The sequence below is a fragment of the Oncorhynchus masou genome, chromosome 31, assembly GCF_036934945.1.
Source record: "Oncorhynchus masou masou isolate Uvic2021 chromosome 31, UVic_Omas_1.1, whole genome shotgun sequence".
NCBI lineage: Eukaryota > Metazoa > Chordata > Actinopteri > Salmoniformes > Salmonidae > Oncorhynchus > Oncorhynchus masou.
In genome coordinates, this window is record NC_088242.1 from 33,553,824 (window position 1) to 33,576,234 (window position 22,411).

Genomic DNA, 22,411 nt, shown 5'->3' on the forward strand with positions numbered 1-22,411 from the left:
TTACACTACACTTATTTCCAATGCACCCTATTTTAATTAGAATCATCTCTATGTCCAAATCATATATTTTTCTATAAGATTAATTATTGGACGAATGGTAACCAAATGGCTTCTTGTTGGTCATTCTGTAGATGTTTGTATTTCTTTTTTCAACCCCACGTTTTTATGATGGCACCAAGCGCCGCTGTGGTGTGTGCGACATGAATAATCTTATGAATTACAGGATGCAAATGCTGTTGCCGGTGTCGAAACTGTAGGGTATTTTCTCTTTTGTCCAGTGGTGTGCTGGAGTGGATTTTCCTCTCCACCCCTTTTATGTGTGGTAGGACACATCCCTTCATAGCGACCACGGCTGCTGTCATAGGAGGACTGGATGACAATCTCTTTCGCCTATTAGGACATTGGATTTGAAAGACAGCTTTCAGCCATTTTATCATCGGTAAACTTTCGCTCTTCCTATCCCTTTTCATTTTGAACAATGACTTCATGAAGTAGGCTTACAAAAGCTAAATACGCCAGGTTTGGATAAGATAACAGTGGCTTTTATTGACGCCAGTTTCCTGCTTTCGCACTCAATTCTAGCGTGTGACGACAGGGATATGGAGTTTGGGGAAGCAAATAAACTGGTTCGCATTTTGAACTATTTACACGATTTATCAGTCTACTGCAGCTAAACTGTTAAATCAAATAGTTTATTTAATGTTCCAGAACGTATACGCAGTAGCCAGTGATAGTGTTTTTATTAGGGAGTGAGTATCATTCATAACCCCCCCCCCCCTAAATTTCGTGTTGTGGCAAAGCTGGTGAAATGACCAGAAATCGGGTTGAAATCACAAACAAGAGGTCGAATAGAAGGTCCTATATTGCTACATGGAATCTGGAACTACAAATGCAGTGTAGATAAAGTGATGATCGATGTCATTGTACAGATACAATGTTGCTGATGGGACACATTCCTAATGTTGACATGTAGGCAGTGATTTTCTCATTTTGTTGACACACATGGCTATCAAAAGAAGTTGTACTACTTAGCTAGTGCCAGGTGCATCAGCTTACCAAAGCATACAGGAAGCACACAGACAAGTCTCAGTTTGAGAGAGGTAAGTTACAATGTTCATTCAATGTTTCATTTAGTTTCGTATGAATAGTTACCTACTTTCTAAGTATATAAATTCACTGTGACTTTTGTTATTAAAATAATGCTATGCTACTGTTATAATGGGTATGAGTTAAGATAATGGTCCGTGATATCAGTAGTCTAACTAATACAGTGACTAAAATATAGTAGGCTGCCCTACGATGCAAGCACATGCCATAAACCATTTTTTTGTTTCCTGAATCTGTAAGTCATATCTTAAAATAGTTTACCATTTTTAAATGGTGCATTTATTGTACAAATTCAATTGAAGGAAAGACTCAAATCATTTTGATGGAAATAAAGGTTGATTCAGAAAATGGGACATGTCAATCAAATGTGTTCTGTTGACTTGGCATCTTAGGTATGTTGTAAAACAACTTTTAGCTTTCTATGCCTTTCCATTCTCAAGCAACATTATAATTATGTTGGTTCGTTGTCCTTACTGTGCTGTATCATAGAAAAGAGTACTAACAGAGTAAAACACTCTAACCAAAAACTCACATTTGACCAAAAAAAGCAGAATTTTTCAGGAAATATTTTTTTTTTAATGAAATGTCCTCCTTAAATCAGTGAGATTAGGATCTGTACCTATCTATTTGATAATTATTATAAGGTTTTTTTATCCGATATTATGCATTTTACCACAATCAATGCAAAAATTTGCATTATTGCAACAGTTTTAAAAAGTCCCAAAAAGTAATAAATACATTTTTTTTTATACCCCCTTTTTCTCCGCTATTTCGATCTTATCTTCTCGCTGCAACTCCCCAATGGGTTTGGAAGGCAAAGGTCGAGTCATGCGTCCTCCAAAACATGACTTGCCAAACCGCGCTTCTTAACACCCGCCTGGAAGCCAGATGCACCAATGTGTCAGAGGAAACACCGTTCAACTGACGACCAAGGTCAGCCTGCAGGCACTCGGCCTGCCATAAGGAGAAGCTAGAGCGTGATGAGCCAAGTAAAGCCCCCCCGGCCAGGCAAAAACAAACTTTTTTTCTCACAAAAATTACCAAAAAAAACAAGATGGATGAACAAGCTTTTTAAAGTTTCTAAAACAATACATGTATTACTCGTAAGAAGCAATGTGGTATATTGTTTAAGTACATTTTTTGTGAACTCAGTCTTATAAACAAAATATCACAGATGAGACAAAAAAAATCGGTTACCGTGGTAACGTGGCTCGAGTCCTGTTTGTGCCTGTGAGATTGAGAGTCTGACTAGTAGCTGCATTGTCTTCTCTTCCCTAACATTTGAAACTCCAAACTTTTAAAAACAACATAGTTTGTGAACAAAATAATGTAAATAGCCAAGAAACACAAGGACAAAGTCTCACTTAAGTAGACTTTAGTTTCAAGTAAATTAGACCAACTTTTATACCTGTGCCAGCGCTACTAAAAAAATAAAATATTCACTCAGTTCATCAGGTGCGCACAGCCCCCAGCCAGGCAGTGTTGCAGCATTGTGTGGGTTAAAGGTGCTGCATGATCAATCTGACATCTGTATGGGTCTTTCAGCATTTAGGATGATATGGCCTCTGCACAAGTCAGGGCATTCATACTTCTTGCGCTCCACCGAGCAACGCAGAGCTGTTGTTTAGGAAGTGAGTTTGTGTTTATACAGGACCTCTCGCACTCACGTTCCGTTAACCAATCATGTCAATGCGGAGTTCTACTGAGCCCTCCACGTACATTTTTTTCTATAAGCGCAAGGCAATGTGGTACAGAGCTCAATTTGGCCTCTGCGTGCCATACTGGCGCGCTCGACCACATTTTCGGATCAAGCATAAATTGTCTCTTACCTGCCAATGCCAAAATCTACCTGCATTTGACTGGTGGTGAGTGTTCATTTTAGGCCCTGTTAAAAACTAACTTGTCATTTAGAAAACAGCCTATGTGGGGTTAATATTAGTCAGTAACATTTATTCTACTGTCAAAATGTAATACAAAGCGTAAATAGGATAATTTTGTTCATAAAATCAGTCTTGTCCAAAACAGAGTTTTGTGAGACTTGTGGTCATTACTGCATCACAACTTAAATGAAGGTTGGTTTTGTTTCAACCATGCCCACAGCTGGCAGTAGCAAGTAATCATACATTCGGAGTGCAGCTTGCTCCTGACCAGATCAAAATGCCTGTGGTAAATTTGGGTTGTCTTTGGATAGCCATATAAGGCTAGTTTGGGACCATCTGTAAATTACACAACTTACATGGGACAATATGTTAAAATTCCAACAGCTCCAAATGCAACATTAAAATATTGTCTCATTTGCATTGTGTAGTTTATTGACGTCTCTAACTAGCCCCGGAGATAGGCTATCCAAAGTGAAACCAATTTTGCCATGCTCTCACATCAGCCGGAAAAAAATATTTGCCTAACTCTTTCCACCTGCGAACACAAGACACGAGGCACCAACATCGAACCACACCCCGAAACCAACTCACATTTGAAATCAGTAATGGCCACTAGCATTTCTTAATGAACCAAATCTAAAACGAGGCCAAATCAGGAATGCAGTCGCCCTTTAATGCAATTGACTAAAATACCCCTTACTTCAGTGTAAGTATAAGTACTGTAATTACATGCATGTTTTTTCAAAAGTCAAAAGTGGATTTAAACGTAACACAGTGACTGTGAAAAATAATTATATATTATACAGGACCAGTCAAGTTTGGACACACCTACTCATTCCAGGGGTTTTCTTTATTTTTACTATTCTTTACATTGTAGAATAATAGTGAAGACATAAAAACTATGAAATAACACATAGAATCATGTAGTAACCAAAAAAGTGTTAAACAAATCAAAATATAATTTATATTTGAGATTCTTCAAAATAGCCACCCTTTGCCTTGATGACAGCTGTACAGCTCATATTATCTTTGTAATAAGATTTTGATATTTGTGGTTGTAAGGTATTTTAGATGTATTTCCCGAATGGAGTGGGAATGCAAACAGTACAACACATTATGCCTATAAAGTACCTCAATATGTGAGATACTGATCAAAAACGGTCTTGGGATATCAAACAACAGTATAGGTTAGTGTGAAAATGGGGGATATACTGGTGGGGTTGCTCTTTGCTGAAACATTAGCTGCCGATTGTGGCTTAAAGTAAGTCAAATGTGTTTTATACACCCCTTATTTCTTGACAAACCTTACTTAATCAAATAACTGTTGTTTTACAAAAAAAATCTGTACAATCGGTTTATTAAGGAGGGGTCCTAGTAAATAAATAAAGTTACCGACACGTGCACCCCCCCATTGACTATACATTAGAATTAGCTTATTATCATTACCAAAATTACGGTTATCATTACCAAAACGGACCTGAAAATAATGTGGTAATGAGAAATGTGTGTATCGGTTATGAGAGGCACATAGCTCAATCGTCATATTATAGGAGACAGCAATTATGAGTCAGAAAACAATTGACCACATCACTAAAGCCCATTCATGCCTCCATTCAGGTAAGGTAATGGTTCTCTGACATTTGACCAATTTTAGCTTTTTAGCCGTTTCGGTAATGAGAAGGCCAAATGTGGTAAATGGAGTGTTTGAGAGAAATAACCTCATTCTGAAGGCAAACAACCAAATAAAGTAATGAACTTGTGCTCATCTAAGGACAACTCCTCTCGATCAGTGGTTCCCAAACTTTTTATAGTCCCGTACCCCTTCAAACATTCAACCTCCAGCTGCATACCCCCTCTAGCACCAGGGTCAGCGCACTCTCAAATGTTGTTTTTTGCCATCATTGTACGCCTGCCACACACACACACACTATACGATACATTTTATTAAACATAAGAATGAGTGTGAGTTTTTGTCACAACCCAGTTCGTGGGAAGTGACAAAGAGCTCTTATAGGACTAGGGCACAAATAATAATAATCGATCATTTTGCTCTTTATTTAACCACCTTACATATAAAAAAATATTTGTTCATCGAAAATTGTGAATAACTCACCACAGGTTAATGAGAAGGGTGTGTTTGAAAGGATACACATAACTCTGCAATGTTGGGTTGTATTGGAGACAGTCTCAGTTTTAAATAATTTCCCCACCCACAGTCGGTGCCTGTATTTAGTTTTCATGCTCGTGGTTGCAAAGGGCATCAGTGTCTTAACAGCGCGATTTGCCAAGGCAGGATACTCTGAGGGCAGCCCAATCCAGAAATCTGGCAGTGGCGTCTGATTAAATTAAATTTCATTGAACCGCATGTTGCAATTTCAATGAGGCTCTCTTGTTCAGATATCGGTAAGTGGACTGGAGGCAGGGCATGAACGAATCCAGTTGTTTGTGTCATCCGTTTCGGGAAAGTACCTGCGTAATTGCGCACCCAACTCACTCAGGTACTTCACTATATCACATTTGACATTTTCCTTAGGCTTTAGTTCATTTGCACACACCTGTGTGTTGTCCTTGTTAATGCAGACAGAGAAGAGCTTCAACCTCTTAATCATAGCCTCAATTCTGTCCCGCACATTAAATATAGTTGCGGAGAGTCCCCTGTAATCCTAGATAAAGATCATTCAGACGAGAAAAACATCACCCAGATAGGCCAGTCATGTGAGAAACTCATCATCATGCAAGCGGCCAGACAAGTGAAAATTATGGTCAGTAAAGAGAACTTTAAGTTCGTCTCTCAATTCATTACTTTGCCCCTTGATAACCAGCCCACTTCTGTATGTTGTAAAAGCGTTACATGGTCGCTGCCCATATCATTGCATAGTGCAGAAAATACACAAGAGTTCAGGGGCCTTGCTTTAACAAAGGTAACCATTTTCACTGTAGTGTCCAAAACCAATTTCAAGCTGTCAGGCAGCAAGAGCCTCTCGGTGGATGCTGCAGTGTACCCAAGTGGCGTCGGGAGCAACTGCTTGCACGCGCGTTACCATTCCACTATCTCTCCCTGTCATGACTTTTGCAGATACCAGTACAGATACCAACACATCTTGACCACCAAAGTCCATTTGATGTCACAAAGCTGTCCAGTACTTAAAAATATCCTCTCCTGTTGTCGAGGTTTCCAGTTGTTTGCAGAAAAGGATGTCTTCCTTAATTGACCCCCATAAACATAACGGAAATGTACCAGGAGCTGTGCTAGGCCCGCCACGTCTGTTGACTCATCTAGCTGTAATGCATAGATTTCACTGGCTTTTATGCAAAGCAGTAATTGTTTCAAAACATCTCCTGTCATGTCACGGATGCGTCGTGAAACAGTGTTGTTTGATGGAGACATTGTCTGTATAGTTTTTTCGGCTTTTTCCCCCAGCATTGCCCCAGCCATATCCGCTGCAGCAGGAAGAATTAAGTCCTCCACAATAGTTTGTCCTAGCCACTCGGTAGCTCACCATATAAGACACTTCTAGCCCCTTCTTATTAATGGTATCTGTTGCTTTTATACATGTCTTACTACTCAAGTCGTCTTAATTCTCACTTCAAATCCCCCCTGGCCTCTTTTTCATATTGGCATGTTTTGTTTCTAAATGTCTGCGCAAGAGTGAAGGTTTCATCGAGTTGTGAGATAGTACTTTTGCACATATAACATACTGTGGCTGAGGAAAGGCTCAACTCCCAATATAAGTAAACCACAAATCAACGTAGTTCTCAGATTTGTGCCTCTTTAAAGGTCCAATGTTCCTGTCTGTTTTTTCGGTGCTTTCCCGGGAAAGGGGGCAGTATCTCTTCGTCTGCATTAGATTCACAAACTGTCAGTGTCCATGCTAGCTAGGCTAACAACAAATGTAGAATTACTGATGCTATCATTGGATGTGCTTGAGGAAGCAGAACAACTTGTGTCGTCGACAGCAGTACTACCAGTAGAGCTGTTATGTATTTCTTAATGGACTGTTTGAAAATGTGAAGGATTTAAAAAAAATGATATTATGTGAATCACATTTTTATTTGGTGTACCCCCGACGGCATTGCGCGTACCTCAGTTTGGGAATACCTGCTCTAAATTATGCATCATGCATGGCTGAATACAACTTTATTTTAAAACTATTTGGAGTTTTTACAGTGTTACGTAATTAGACACATCTACAGACACTGTGTTGTTACATAATACATCTAACAGTTTAATGTAAAATTAAACTAAAATACCATTTTTGTGAGTTTATGGACAAACTAGAGCAACGGATTTTGTTTTATTAAAGTAAGTTAGGCTTTCTAAAGTAAAATTGACCCGAGAATTTAATCCAGACACATTTTGATAATGAGAATTTTTGGTGATAATGTACAAAATGCCAGCTAAAATATTGTACATTTATTGAAAATAAGACACATTGCCAAAAATTTGAAATCTAGTTGATCTTTCATGCATTAAGTTAGTCATGCTGTGTTCATAATCTGTGAGTGACTGAAGCCTTTCATGTATTTGAATCAGTGAATGTTGTTCCCATCTGCTTGAGCATTGCTGCTTCTTGCAGAGAAAGTAAGAATCTAAAGTTTGAAAGTAGGAATCCAAACACATGAATGGTGAAATTTTCCATATGCATCATCTCCAGAACCACCCCAATGTCAATGTACACTACAGTTCAACAGTTGGGGTGAAAATATTTCAGAATTCTAACCACTTTAAAAAATATATATGATTAAATACAGTTATTAACTGCAGAAATATGGTCATTTTACAGTCACTGACTTGAAGTTGTTTTTTTCCCCACAACATTAAAGTCAGCCTCAAGCAGTGTTAATTACACCTAGATTTCACACCATGTTCCCATTTTGTACTGTACACAATGGTTTTCCAAGTCAGCATCAAGCAGACTATCACTGCATATCACTGAGGATTGGAAAGGGTTTGAATGTATGGCAACATCTTGCTTTCAAATCTGTTGCAGTATCAAGAGTAATTTTTGGATTGAAGAATAGAGGGAACCCAGATGATTAAATGCACTGCTGAAATCTGCTAATTGACCAAGCTAGATAAAGCCCCATCAAGGATTTCATCTCAGCAAAATATGTCCATGACTCACCCTATTTTGCTGCTTGGTTACAAGCTGCCATAGCAACAGTAGCACATTTTCTGGGAGGCATGTTGAGCTATTTTGAAAAACCTGTTTGAATTTGATTGAGAGGCTGCTTTTGGAAACTCTTGTGCTATGAAACAACAGAGAAACTATACGGCAGGAAAAGCTAAACAAATCCAGTAGTCATACTTGTAATTCAAGTCAGGTTATAAGCCAAGCTCTTGACCATTTATATGACTACTACTGAGGGTAAGCTGTCTCTGTGGACAACATGAATGGTTCTCTCTCAGTGAGAGGAAACCTTATCGATCCAATGGTCATCATTACACAACAGAGTCATGGCCATTAGCCAAGCTATAAGGTTTCGCTCCTCTCGTCTCCAGTGGGCTATAATCTTGGGAGATGACGGATGGACACATTGGGAAGATTGGAACCTGTGACCATGCAGTCTAAAGACACCATGGAGCAAGGCTTCAGCTTCAGCACACTGGTGAGTTCTGTCAGTCAGTGGTGAGGGTACTTAGGGTGGGGCGGTGAAGCAGGGAGGGGTGAGCTGTGTGTGGAGTGGGATAGGTAGGAGAAGAAGAGGCGGTGTGAAAGGAGGGGCTAGAGGGCTCTCGTCTTGGGAATAAAAGGATTCAAGGTTAGTATAGGAAGGCTGGGGTGAATGAGTTTACTCTGTAGAGGGAGTTTATGAGGGTTTGGGAAGGCGTGTGGGTGGGTTGTGTTGATTTATTCTGTAGAGTGGGGGGGGGGGGGGGGTGAGTGGGTCTGGGGGGTCCACTCCCAACGGTTTCCTCTGACTCACTCCCATTTGTATTCCCACTGCAGCTGCTCTGTCATTCAGACTCATCTCTCCATTCAGCGCCATCCCTCCATCCTGCGTTGGGAGAGATGGATGGAAGGAGAGAATGGGGGACAGAGCGGATGTGAGCCTCTTCAGACTTTACTTCCGCTGCACATGAATAGATGATTAGACAAAGGAGATGTTATTATTAAGCCCTCAAAAGAGAGAGCGCTCATGCCTGCTTCAACTATCACTGCCAAAAGGATGTCTAAATTTGACACTTTTGAGTGTCCAAACATTTCCCCCATTATGCCCATTATGTTCTGCGAGCAATGGTTCTGTCTGCAGTCTTCGTCAATTTCTCCCTGTAGAGTCCAGTAGGATCTTGATAAGACGCCCACATTCAATAGTAACCTTATGGGAACTCTGCAGCAGCAGTGTCCAGTGTGTACTCTGCTGCGCTCATTAGTATGGTGCAGAGCAGGGCCAATCAGGCCAAAGCGGGGGCTAGCATAGCAGCGAGCTCAGAGGGAGCAGGCTTCCGATCAGCTCCCCCTTAATCCCCCCAACCCCCCCCCCACTGAACCTGCACTGGCCGCCCTGTCCCAGTGAAGGATGAACAGTGATGATGTTGTCCAGTCATGTGACCACCTGGAGAGGGAGGGCTGGGGGACTACTGAGGGAGACAGCCCGTGCTGATGCTAGCTGTTGTTTCAGAAGAAGCTACAGTAGTACTGCTGCTAGGGGTGATAGGGTTGCTGCGTCAGACTGTTGGCCTTCGGGTTTTTCTGGTACTGATGCAATGTTAGTGATGAATGTGTTGTTTTAGGCCCTGGGGTGTAGAGAAAGAGGTGTTCTAATGCTGGTGTTGATAACCAGGATGACTTAGTCCTATCCTAACCTTATCCATTAGATGGGAAAATGCAACACTAGCCTTTGATCAGTTTCTAGGGACACCTACTACACTCTGATGCTTGTGGTTACTTTGACTCCTAAGTTGACCTCTGTGACCGCTCTGCCCATGTCCTCACGGACTCTGACCCTGGTGCTTGAACGTTGATCTCTGATCCCGGTGACCTTTGACACCCGACAGAAGAAGCTGGCAGCCGAGCCAGACCACACGGACGTGAGCCTGACGGCGGCAGAGCGCGTGCGGGCCCTCAGCAAGATGGGCTGCAGCATCGAGATCAACGAAGAGATCACGCCACGCCGCTACTTCCGGTCCGGGGTGGAGATGGAGCGCATGGCCGCCGTGTACCTGGAGGAGGGCAGCCTGGAGAATGCCTACGTCCTCTACAACAAGTTCATCACGTAAGGAGAGGAGAGAGAGATTATCTTATACCTGTGTCTAGACTTGGGCCTATGATAGAGTGTAGTACTAGCATACCGTTGGGCTATGTCCAATGTACTAACGGCAGATTAAGTACAGTGTCTGATGATTAATGCACTACTGTAATCTGTCTAACCACCCACTATCTCTCTGTTGTGTTCTAGTCTGTTTGTCGAGAAACTCCCCAGCCATCGAGACTACCAGCAGTGCAGTGTGCCTGAGAAACAGGTGATAATAAAGGTAAGCCCTTGGGCTTCTGTTTTGAGTGGACCCATGTGGTGCTCAGCCCTGCGGAAAGCTCATTAACATCAGGGCTTATTAGCCTGGCTGGAGGGATGGAGAGAGGGGTCGAGGGATGGAGAGAGGAGTCGCAGGGTGGTACGAGGGCCATGTCTGTCTGGCTGAGTGGTTGGCTACTTAGTGGGTGCCTCATACTTAGTGGGGGGGATTCAGGTCTGCTTTGATTTAAGTGATGTCTGTAAAGGTAAGCGAGTCCAAGGTCAGCTCAGGAACAGCACTAGTTTAGAAAGAGCTGTAGATGACCTTTTGTATACAAATAATAGAAGCGCCACTACGATCTATTAAGAACTTTGAAATGGTAGATGAATGGCTCACCGTTTTCGATTCGTCATGTAAGGATTTGGCCCACACTTGTTGACCATTGGATCTGCAAAGCACCACGGCTAACGGAAGAAAGCATTTCCCTGCCTGCACTCACACAGTTGATTTTATTCTCAGAAGTTGCAAGATGTCGCATTTCCGCGGAAAGATCAATTGAAGAAGCTCCTCCACGAGAAGTACAACAAGGAACAAACAGAGTATCTCAAAAGTCAGGTAAGGTTTAGCATCGGAACCTTTCGTTACATTCCTTGAGAATCGCTAGGGGGCTGGCTGGGAGCACAATGTGTGGCTCTAAGCCCAGTGCTAGTGTGCAACACCTGTTCATATTAGTTACAGTGCGGGTGTTTGTATCACTTTTTCGGCGAATGTGAATGCTTCAATGCAGCAGACTGTAGTTACATTTGTAGTTTGTGATAAGTAGTGATGAGGAATATTTAGGAGTAAGATCATGTATATCACCAAATTGTACTAATATTAAAATGGCACAGATCTGAAGTGTTGTGTCTCTATCTCCGGTTTGTGCCTGCACGTGCGTGTTCATGTGTGCACTCGTTTGTATGCGTGTGCAGAGCCAGGCGGTGGTGGCGGATTGCTGCGGCCAGCAGCTGCAGAAGATGTCTCTGGTTGAGCAGGAGAGGCAGAGGGTGGCGCAGCTGCGCAGGATGCAGATGGAGTCGGAGCAGTTCCGCTACTTCGAGGACCAACTGCGCAGACAGGAGCTGGCCAATCGCAGAGACGAGGCGGTCGCTAAAGTGCCTGAACAAACAGACGGGGCCTGCCTGTCCCACTCCTCCAAGAACCATGTTCGTCTCGACCCAAACCGCAATAAACAGCTTCTCCCCAGCAGCAAGCCAGCAGCTACACTGGCTGGCGTACATAGTGAGTGTCCTGCTCCCATTAGTATATAACATCTAGGTTCTATATTTTTGATTGAGTGATTGTTACTCGGAGACTAACCATGAGTAAGGTAATGGGGAAGTCAATAATCAGGTACATTAATAGATGGTGTATATATTTGAGCTGGTTAGTCACTGTTGATGCATGTTTTTGTGTTGCATGAGTCACACTGATGGACATCCTATTATTGTTGTTACACATACTGTGCTTACGTGTGGTGTGTGTGTGTGTGTGTGTGTGTGTGTGTGTGTGTGTGTGTGTGTGTGTGTGTGTGTGTGTGTGTCCATACAGATCAACGGGTTGAGGGCCTGAGGCGGGTGGTCATTCCTAGAGACCTGACCTACAGGTTTCTACTGCTAGCCGACAGTAACACAGCCAGGGGAATAGAGACATGTGGGGTACTCTGTGGAAAACTGGTAAGACATGCTCTGCTCTCCATACAAACATTGATCTATTTTATTTTGTCGACAAACTACCACTTTATTGGGGAAAGTTGGGACCATTTTTACTCAGTGCCATTCCATCTGCAAACAATAGTTATGTCAAGTAGGAGGAGAGCGGGAGGTTGCCAATGTAAGGTGTTCAAAGTTGATTGTAGTTGCTACAGTATTTGCTCTCATTTGATGGTGTACTGTACGTCATGTGCATTGCTGTGTTTAGGTGGGTGTTCTAAATCCTGCAAAATAGCAATAACAGTACCTCAGTGCCAGTAGACTTATGCACAGTTATTAGCGACTGTGTTGTGCATTGTAATGCGTTAACTCATAGGAAGTGTTACCTTTGTCTCTTCCAGACTCAAAACGAGTTCATGCTGACCCACGTGGTGGTGCCCAAACAGTCAGCCGGCCCAGACTACTGTGATATGGAGAACGTGGAGGAGCTCTTTAGTTTCCAGGACCACCACAACCTACTGACTCTGGGCTGGATCCATGTGAGTCGACACAACACACACACCTCCACACATACAGTTGAAGTCGGAAGTTTACATACACCTTAGCCAATTACATTTAATCTCTGTTTTTCATAATTCCTGATATTTAATCCCTGTAAAAATTCCCTGTTTTGGGTCACTTAGGATCACCACTTTATTTTAAGAATGAGAAATGTCAGAATAATAGTAGAGAGAATGATTTATTTCAGCTTTCATTTATTTCATCACATTCCCAGTGGATCAGAAGTTTACATACACTCAATTAGTATTTGGTAGCATTGCCTTTAATTTGTTTAACTTGGGTAAAACATTTCAGGTAGCCTTCCACAAGCTTCCCACAAAACGTTGGGTGAATTTTGGCCCATTCCTAATGACAAAGCTGGTGTAACTGAGTCAGGTTTGTCGGCCTCCTTGCTCTCACACGTTTTTTCAGTTCTGCCCACACCTTTTCTATAGGATTGAGGTCAGGGCTTTGTGATGACCACTCCAATATATCCACATAGCATCATGAGGAGGGAAAACTATCTATTTTGTGAAGCACACCAGTCCCTCCTGCAGTAAAGCACCCCCACAATATGATGCTGCCACCCCTGTGCTTCACGGTTGGGATGGTGTTCTTCGGCTTGCAAACCCCTTTTTCCTCCAAACATAACGATGGTCATTATGGCCAAACAGTTCTATTTTTCTATCATCAGACCAGAGGACATTTCTCCAGAAAGTACGATCTTTGTCCCCATGCGCAGTTGCAAACTGTAGTCTGTCTTTTTTTATGGCGGTTTTGGAGCAGTGGTTTCTTCCTTGATTAGCGGCCTTTCAGGTTATGTCAATATAGGACTCGTTTTACTGTGAATATAGATACTTTTGTACCTGGTTCCTCCAGCATCTTCACAAAGTCCTTTGCTGTTGTTCTGGGATTGATTTGCACTTTTTGCACCAAAGTACGTTCATCTCTAGGAGACAGAATGCGTCTCCTTCCTGAGCGGTATGACGGCTGCGTGGTCCCAGGGTGTTTATACTTGCGTACTATTGTTTGTACAGATGAATGTGGTACCAGGTGTTTGGAAATTGCTGCCAAGGATGAACCAGACTTGCGGAGATCTACAAAAAAAAAATGGTCTTGGCTCATTTCTTTTAATTTTCCCCATGATGTCAAGCAAAGAGGCACTGAATTTGAAGGTAGGCCTTTAAATACATCCACAGGTACACCTCCAATTGACTCAAATGATGTCAATTAGCCTATCAGAAGCTTCTAAAACCATTACATAATTTTCTGGAATTTCCCAAGCTGTTTAAAGACACAGTCAACTTAGTGTATGTAAACTTCTGACACACTGGAATTGTGATACAGTGAAATAATCTGTTTGTAAACAATTATTGTAAAAATTTGTTGTGTCATGCACAAAGTAGATGTCCTAACCGACTTGCCAAAACTATAATTTGTTAACAAGAAATTTGTGGAGTGGTTGAAAAACAAGTTTTAATGACTCCAACCAAAGTGTATGTAAACTTCTGACTTCAACTGTATGCACAAGCATATACACACGTGTACACACACAGATGCACTCAAACATGCACTTATGCACATACATACACACTTATGCACATACATACACACTTATGCACTCACACACACACACACACTTGCCCACTCCCCACCCTTTAATTTGCATAATCAAATATCACCATAGAAACCCGGTCCATTGGTTCAGATGTCAAAGTTAATCATAGACCTGCCATCTGAGTCTGTGCCAGGGATGTTTCTAGGAGTTGAGGACATTGGGAGCTTAGCCCAAAACCAGAGGGGGCATCCTCCCCCGAGAGAAGACATTTTTCTATTTCAACAGCATAAATGCATCAATCTGGTACACTTTGAGACAAACATAGAGAGATTGACTAAAATAGACTAATAATACAGTACCAGTCAAAAGTTTGGACACACCTACTCATTCAAGGGTTTTTCTTTATTTTTACTATTTTCTACATTGTAGAAAATAAAATGATCCCTTATGGAAAAAAACATGTTTTCATGTGAAGTTAATGTGATAACGTGACAACATGTAAAGCAATTTGGTAAAATTAAACTACAGTGGGGCAAAAAAGTATTTAGTCAGCCACCAATTGTGCAAGTTCTCCCACTTAAAAAGATGAGAGGCCTGTAATTTTCATCATAGGTACACTTCAACTATGACAGACAAAATGAAAAAAAAAAATCCAGAAAATCACATTGTAGGATTTTTTTATGAATGTATTTGCAAATTATGGTGGAAAATAAGTATTTGGTCACCTACAAACAAGCAAGATTTCTGGCTCTCAGGCTGGGAAGACTGAATCTGCAATAGGTAAGCAGCTTGGTTTGAAGAAATCAACTGGGAGCAATTATTAGGAAATGGAAAACATACAAGACCACTGATAATCTCCCTCGATCTGGGGCTCCACGCAAGATCTCAAAATGATCACAAGAACGGTGAGCAAAAACCACACGGGGGGACCTTGTGAATGACCTGCAGAGAGCTGGGACCAAAGTAACAAAGCCTACCATCAATAACACACTACGCCACCAGGGACTCAAATTCTGCAGTGCCAGACGTGTCCCCCTGCTTAAGCCAGTACATGTCCAGGCCCGTCTGAAGTTTGCTAGAGAGCATTTGGATGATCCAGAAGAAGATTGGGAGAATATCATATGGTCAGATGAAACCAAAATATAACTTTTTGGTAAAAACTCAACTCGTCGTGTTTGGAGGACAAAGAATGCTGAGTTGCATCCAAAGAACACCATACCTACTGTGAAGCGTAGGGGTGGAAACATCATGCTTTGGGGCTGTTTTTCTGCAAAGGGACCAGGACGACTGATCCGTGTAAAGGAAAGAATGAATGGGGCCATGTATCGTGAGATTTTGAGTGAAAACCTCCTTCCATCAGCAAGGGCATTGAATATGAAACGTGGCTGGGTCTTTCAGCATGACAATGATCCCAAGCACACCGCCCGGGCAATGAAGGAGTGGCTTCGTAAGAAGCATTTCAAGGTCCCGGAGTGGCCTAGCCAGTCTTCAGATCTCAACCCCATAGAAAATCTTTGGAGGGAGTTGAAAGTCTGTGTTGCCCAGCAACAGCCCCAAAACATCACTGCTCTAGAGGAGATCTGCATGGAGGAATGGGCAAAAATACCAGCAACAGTGTGTGAAAACCTTGTGAAGACTTACAGAAAACGTTTGACCTCTGTCATTGCCAACAAAGAGTATATAACAAAGTATTGAGATAGACTTTTGTTATTGACCAAATACTTATTTTCCACCATAATTTCCAAATTAATTAATTAAAAATCCTACAATGTGATTTTCTTTTCTTTCTTTTTTTTCATTTTGTCTGTCATAGTTGAAGTGTACATATGATGAAAATTACAGGCCTCTCTCATCTTTTTAAGTGGGAGAACTTGCACAATTGGTGGCTGACTAAATACTTTTTTGCCCCACTGTACATGTGAAAATCTGATCACATGTGAAGGGTTACAAAGGGTTCCAAAAACACATCTTCACATGTGACATCGTGATTTTTCTCACATGCGCCGAATACAACAGGTGTAGACTTTACAGTGAAATGCTTACTTACAAGCCCTTAAACAATAGTGCAGTTCAAGAAAGAGATAAGAAAATATTTACCTAATAAACTAAAGTAAAAAATAATAAAAAGTCACACAATAAAATAACAATAACGAGACTATATACAGGGGGTACCGGTACCGAGTCAGTGTGCGGGGGTACAGGTTAGTCGAGGTAAGTTGTACATGTAGGTAGGGGTGAGGTGACTATGCATAGATAATAAACAGCGAGTAACAGCAGTGTAAAAAAAAAACAAATGGGGGGATGTCAATGTTATAGTCCAGTGGCCATTTTATGAAATGTTCAGCAGTCTTATGGCTTGGGGTTAGAACCTGTTAAGGAGCATTTTGGTCCTAGTCTTGGTGCTCTGGTACCCCTTGCCGTGGGGTAGCACATGTGGGTAGCACAGCTACCTCAATCAGCCTGGCTAACCAGTGTCTGTATGAAGCCTCGCTACATTTATAGCCTCGCTACTGTATATAGCCTCGCTACTGTATATAGCCTGTCTTTTTACTGTTGTTTTATTTCTTTACTTACCTATTGTTCACCTAACACCTTCCTGTGGGGTCCTGGGGTCCTGTGTGGCTCAGTCGGTAGAGCATGGCGCTTGCAACGCCAAGCGTCGTGGGTTCGATTCCCGCTGGGACCACCCATATGTAAAAGTAGTGGCCCCAGCCGACTTGTAAGTCGCTTTGGACAAAAGCGTCTGCTAAATGGGATATATTATTATTTTTTATATTATTTTTTTGCACTATTGGTTAGAGTCTGTAAGTAAGCATTTCACTGTAAGGTCTACTTCACCTGTTGTATTCGGCGCACATGACAAATAAACTTTTGATTTGATTTGTGAAATCATGTGGTTTTTCTGTAAAAGATAGCCTCTCATTAGGAATTGTTCCACTGAATTATATCAGCTGATGTTGGAGAAATAAATTAAACATAAAATCCTCTGAAGACAACAAAGCATAGCCTAAATGTACCCAGGGCTACACCCTACCTCAAATTATGTCTATTCATTTTTTTCCACTCAAATAAAACATATACTTTTGGGTTCACAATCTTAATCCAAATGTGTGCGTGTCCAGTTACAAGGCTGTTAGCTAAAAGGTAACATGACTGAACAGCTTGTTTGTTATGAGACAAATAGGCTCGTAAGCAGCCTGCGAGTAACCTAGTTTTAAAACTGCCCAGGACATTTTATTTATCCAATAATTCCCCCGAATTCATGATAGAAAAAACAAACAAGATACTGTACCTCTGGTAAAATAGATGGTATCTTTGTGTATGGTTTGGGCTACAGACACACGGTTTTGACTAAAGTAATGATAAAACCATGACAGTCACAAATCTGAGCACTTGCCTAGAGTGTAAAGTGATACGCCGTTTATGGAAACTTATAATCAGACTTACAGCCTGCAATTTCGAAATTCGAAAGGTTCGGAACTTGACCCCCCCCCCCAAAAAAATCAGGGCTGCGGCCACAGAAGCCCAGGTCTAATAACACCTAACATGGGAGTTACACAGTGGAGGGGCAGACTGAAATCTAGTTCCACTGATTTTGGGGAATAAACATAATCTATAAATATCAGATATAACACCTAAAATCTTTATCTCCGACCAACTCTTCTGACTGTGGCTCTCCTTTGTTCTCAGACCCACCCTACCCAGACGGCCTTCCTTTCCAGTGTTGACCTGCATACACACGGCTCCTACCAGCTCATGCTGCCTGAAGCCATCGCCATCGTCTGCTCGCCCAAACACAACGAGTGAGTCCCTGTCCCTGTCTGCTAGAAGGAGTAAGCCTGCTGATGCTAACGCTAAAGAAAACCAATCCATGCAATGTGGGTGGTATCAAATAGTTTATTCAGTAGGGAAGCAATGTTACCGGAATTGCGTGGTGTGGAGCCGACATGATGATTCTCTGTGATGTGGAAGAATGGGTTGTGTCAGTTCTATACTTAACATCTCTATCTTATTCTACACAGCTCTAAATGTTCTACCTCACTGAATAAGCCTCGGGCATAAGTTCAGAACTCAGATGACTAACCTAATGTAGGCCTCACAGTTGCTTGGCTGCAAGACGCTCTGGTTTTACCAGATGGATGTCATGACTTCCTTTGGCCATGAGCCCTACTGTATATAGACAAGTCCTGTGTCTGTGATCTGTGTGTTGCAGTACGGGGGTGTTCAGACTCACCAGCTCTGGGATGGGGGAGGTCGCTGGCTGCAGACTGAAGGGCTTTCACCCACACTCCAAGGACCCGCCGCTCTTCAGCGTAAGTAATACACACAGACATCCTCCCAGCAGACAGAGAGGCCTCACTGCTTCTGCAGCCTCCCTTTTTTTCAGCTCAGTCTCAAATAGAGCTTGTGTGTATTATTGTGTGTGTGTGTGTGTGTGTGTGTGTGTGTGTGTGTGTGTGTGTGTGTGTGTGTGTGTGTGTGTGTGTGTGTGTGTGTGTGTGTGTGTGTGTTCATGTCGAATCCCCGAGCTGACAAGGTAAAAATCTGTCATTCTGCCCCTGAACAAGGCAGTTAACCCACTGTTCCCCGGTAGGCCGTCATTGTAAATAAGAATTTGTTCTTAACTGACTTGCCTAGTTAAATAAAGGTCAAATAAAACATATTAAAAATATGTCCCTCTATTCATGGTTGTGCTTCTCCACTGTTGTTGTTAGTTAACCTGAGAATTAAACATGGGCCTTTTCTATTTTCAGATCTGTAGGCATGTTGTTATAAAGGACTCGAAAACAACAGTGCTGGACCTCCGGTGACAGCGAGGGGAAGACAAGACACCCACAACCCGGAACTCCTATTTATTTTTTTATTTAACTAGGCAAGTCAGTTAAGAACATATTTTTATTGACAATGACGGCCTACAGTGGGTTAACTGCCTTATTCAGGGGCAGAAAGACAGATTTTTACATTGTCAGCTTGGGGATTCGATTTAGCAACCTTTTGGTTACTGGCCCAACTCTCTAACCACTAGGCTACCTGCCGCCCCTACACTCTAACCACTAGGCTACCTGCCGCCCCTACACTCTAACCACTAGGCTACCTGCCGCCCCTACACTCTAACCACTAGGCTACCTGCCGCCCCTACACTCTAACCACTAGGCTACCTGCCGCCCCTACACTCTAACCACTAGGCTACCTGCCGCCCCTACACTCTAACCACTAGGCTACCTGCCGCCCCTACACTCTAACCACTAGGCTACCTGCTGCCCCTACACTCTAACCACTAGGCTACCTGCCGCCCCTACACTCTAACCACTAGGCTACCTGCCGCCCCTACACTCTAACCACTAGGCTACCTGCCGCCCCTACACTCTAACCACTAGGCTACCTGCCGCCCCTACACTCTAACCACTAGGCTACCTGCCGCCCCTACACTCTAACCACTAGGCTACCTGCCGCCCCTACACTCTAACCACTAGGCTACCTGCCGCCCCTACACTCTAACCACTAGGCTACCTGCCGCCCCTACACTCTAACCACTAGGCTACCTGCCGCCCCTACACTCTAACCACTAGGCTACCTGCCGCCCCTACACTCTAACCACTAGGCTACCTGCCGCCTCTACACTCTAACCACTAGGCTACCTGCCGCCCCTACACTCTAACCACTAGGCTACCTGCCGCCCCTACACTCTAACCACTAGGCTACCTGCCGCCCCTACACTCTAACCACTAGGCTACCTGCCGCCCCTACACTCTAACCACTAGGCTACCTGCCGCCCCTACACTCTAACCACTAGGCTACCTGCCGCCCCTACACTCTAACCACTAGGCTACCTGCCGACCCTACACTCTAACCACTAGGCTACCTGCCGCCCCTACACTCTAACCACTAGACTACCTGCCGCCCCTACACTCTAACCACTAGGCTACCTGCCGCCCCTACACTCTTATCACTAGGCTACCTGCCGCCCCATTTATACCTTTGTTTACAATAAAGGCTTTTGTATTTATTTATTTTTTTGAAATGAGGTACTGTGAATTGAAACTGCTTTGCAACACAATGATGTGAGCTATGGAATTGTTCTAATGGTGTTGTTTTATCAACTCTTTATTCACTTTAAGTATGGGATTTTTTTTGGTTGGGGGCTTTTTGATAGCTTGGCTTGACAATTTTGGCAGAGGGGAGTTTTTGAGGCAGATAGTCTTTCTGCTTGTCAGATTTGATGTGAAATTCTCCAGAGAGAACTATTTTAGCACGCAGGCTTACTGTAAATGGCCTTAGGTGTTTCAGTGTGAGAACAACTGGCTGAGAATAAAGTGTGTGTGTGAGCAGGTGCGTGTGTTATATGAATGATTACATGAGTGATAGGGTATCCTTATCCTTAACTTTCTTGGTACAGGATACAACAGACGAGACTTGAGAGACACAATTATACAGTATTTACACAATTGATTACATATGCAGAGATTCAACAAATGAACAAAGGTCATAGAAAATGGACTGATTGAATTGGGATGGCTCTATGTGGCTTAGGACGTTTCATGTTGTCATGTTGTCTTTTTAGTCTTAGTTATAATAGATTACATTTGGCCAGTTGGATTTTAGCCTTGACATTTTTTGCATTATTTTTTGCATTATTTGTGAGTCTTGGATTTATCTTGGAAGTGTTGACCTAAAAGAAAACCGTAACTCAATTCTTATTTGAAGTAGCCCATCGAGGTGGAATGTCTTGTGCAGGGAGGAACAAACCGAAGTGCTCAAAGAATGAGTGACTTCAGAAAGTATTCATACCCCTTGACGTCTTCAAAATGTTGTTGCCACAGCCTGAATTCAAAATGGATTAAAGAGATGTTTGTGTCACCCATCTATAAACAATACCCCATAATGACAAAGTGAAAACGTAATTTTTTTTTTGCGAAGGTATTGAAAATGAAATATAGACATATCTAATTTACATAAGTATTCACAGCCCCGAGTCAATACTTTGTATCGCGATTTGTATCGCGATTACAGCTTTGAGTTGTCTTGGGGTATGTCTGTATCAGCTTTGCACATCTAGATTTGGGGATTTTCTCCCATTCTTCCTTGCAGATTCTCTCCAACTCTGTTAAATTTGTTTTGGAGCGGCATTGAAAAGCAATCTTCAAGTCTTTCCACTGATTTTCAATGGGATTCAAGTCTCGGCTTTGGCTGGGCCACTCAAGGACTTTCACATTCTTGTTCTGAAGCCATCAAAACGTTGCTTTGGCTGTATGCTTGGTGCCATTGTCCTGTTGGAACATAAATCTTCACACCAGTCTATGGTTGTTTGCACTCTGAAGCAGGTTTTCATCAAATATTTTCCTGTATTTGGCTCCATTTGTTCCCTCTATCCTTACCAGTCTCCCAGTCCATGCCGCTGAAAAGCACTCCTATAGCATGATGCTGCCACCACCATGCTTCACGGTAGGGATGGTGTTAGACGGGTGATGAGCTGTGCCTGGTTTTCTCCAGACATAGCGCTTTGCATTCAGGCCAAGTTTGTCTCATTAGACCACAAAATCTTTTGCCTTGCGCTCTGAGTTGTTCACGTGCCTTTTTGAAAACTCCAAGGGCCTCATAACTGGCTTGTAAATTTTACACAGAATATCTGCATGCACCATTTCTGAAAAGGGCGCAACACGCAAAAAATATTTAGATTTATAAACTTGGTGCATCCCATGTATACACGCATGTTTCCCGTTTATAAATCAGACCTGAAGTAAAGCTGTGCACACGAAGAAACATTATAACTCTGAAAAACACCAATCAATGTGTACTTTGGAAACATTGGAATTTTGCCCATGCTACAGAAGGCTATATTGGTCTGCTAATACACCACTAGTAAATGCGTCATGCACTAGGTTTGTGGGGGGGGGGGGAATGTATTATTTGTCATACTATAGGCCACTACTTATAGTGGTAGCCTATACACTTCAAAGCAAAATATCAACTGTCTGTTCACCTGTTGAATTCTATTGTATGTTATAAAGCGCGCTCACTTTCGGAAATTAAAGCATATCTAATACTGGTGGTAAGCCTAATTAAATGAGAGCTGCGCATGGTAATTTGTTGTATGGCTGTCAGGAATATGAATTCATCTTGGCCAGAAAATCTGAGGAATTTCCACTGCAATGGTTATGATATATATTTTTTTTGTTTA

The 22,411-nt window shown here is 42.4% G+C and overlaps 1 protein-coding gene across 6 annotated transcripts; it reads left to right on the forward strand.

The window, feature by feature from the left end:
* Nucleotides 1–345: 345 nt before the first annotated feature.
* Nucleotides 346–19,596, forward strand: LOC135523840 (AMSH-like protease). Of its 6 annotated transcripts, XM_064950798.1 has the most exons (12): nucleotides 346–439; nucleotides 1,020–1,100; nucleotides 8,491–8,597; nucleotides 9,988–10,205; nucleotides 10,389–10,464; nucleotides 10,963–11,058; nucleotides 11,415–11,724; nucleotides 12,034–12,158; nucleotides 12,536–12,673; nucleotides 17,923–18,035; nucleotides 18,446–18,545; nucleotides 18,987–19,596. In XM_064950798.1, the coding sequence occupies exons 3-12, from the start codon at nucleotides 8,517–8,519 to the stop codon at nucleotides 19,041–19,043; spliced, it is 1,314 nt and encodes a 437-aa protein (XP_064806870.1). In that variant the 5' UTR covers nucleotides 346–439; nucleotides 1,020–1,100; nucleotides 8,491–8,516; the 3' UTR covers nucleotides 19,044–19,596. The 6 variants fall into 6 exon arrangements, with proteins under 6 accessions (XP_064806870.1, XP_064806867.1, XP_064806871.1 ...); XM_064950795.1 differs by having other exon boundaries at nucleotides 346–1,100; XM_064950799.1 differs by having other exon boundaries at nucleotides 346–1,100; nucleotides 9,991–10,205.
* Nucleotides 19,597–22,411: the final 2,815 nt, after the last annotated feature.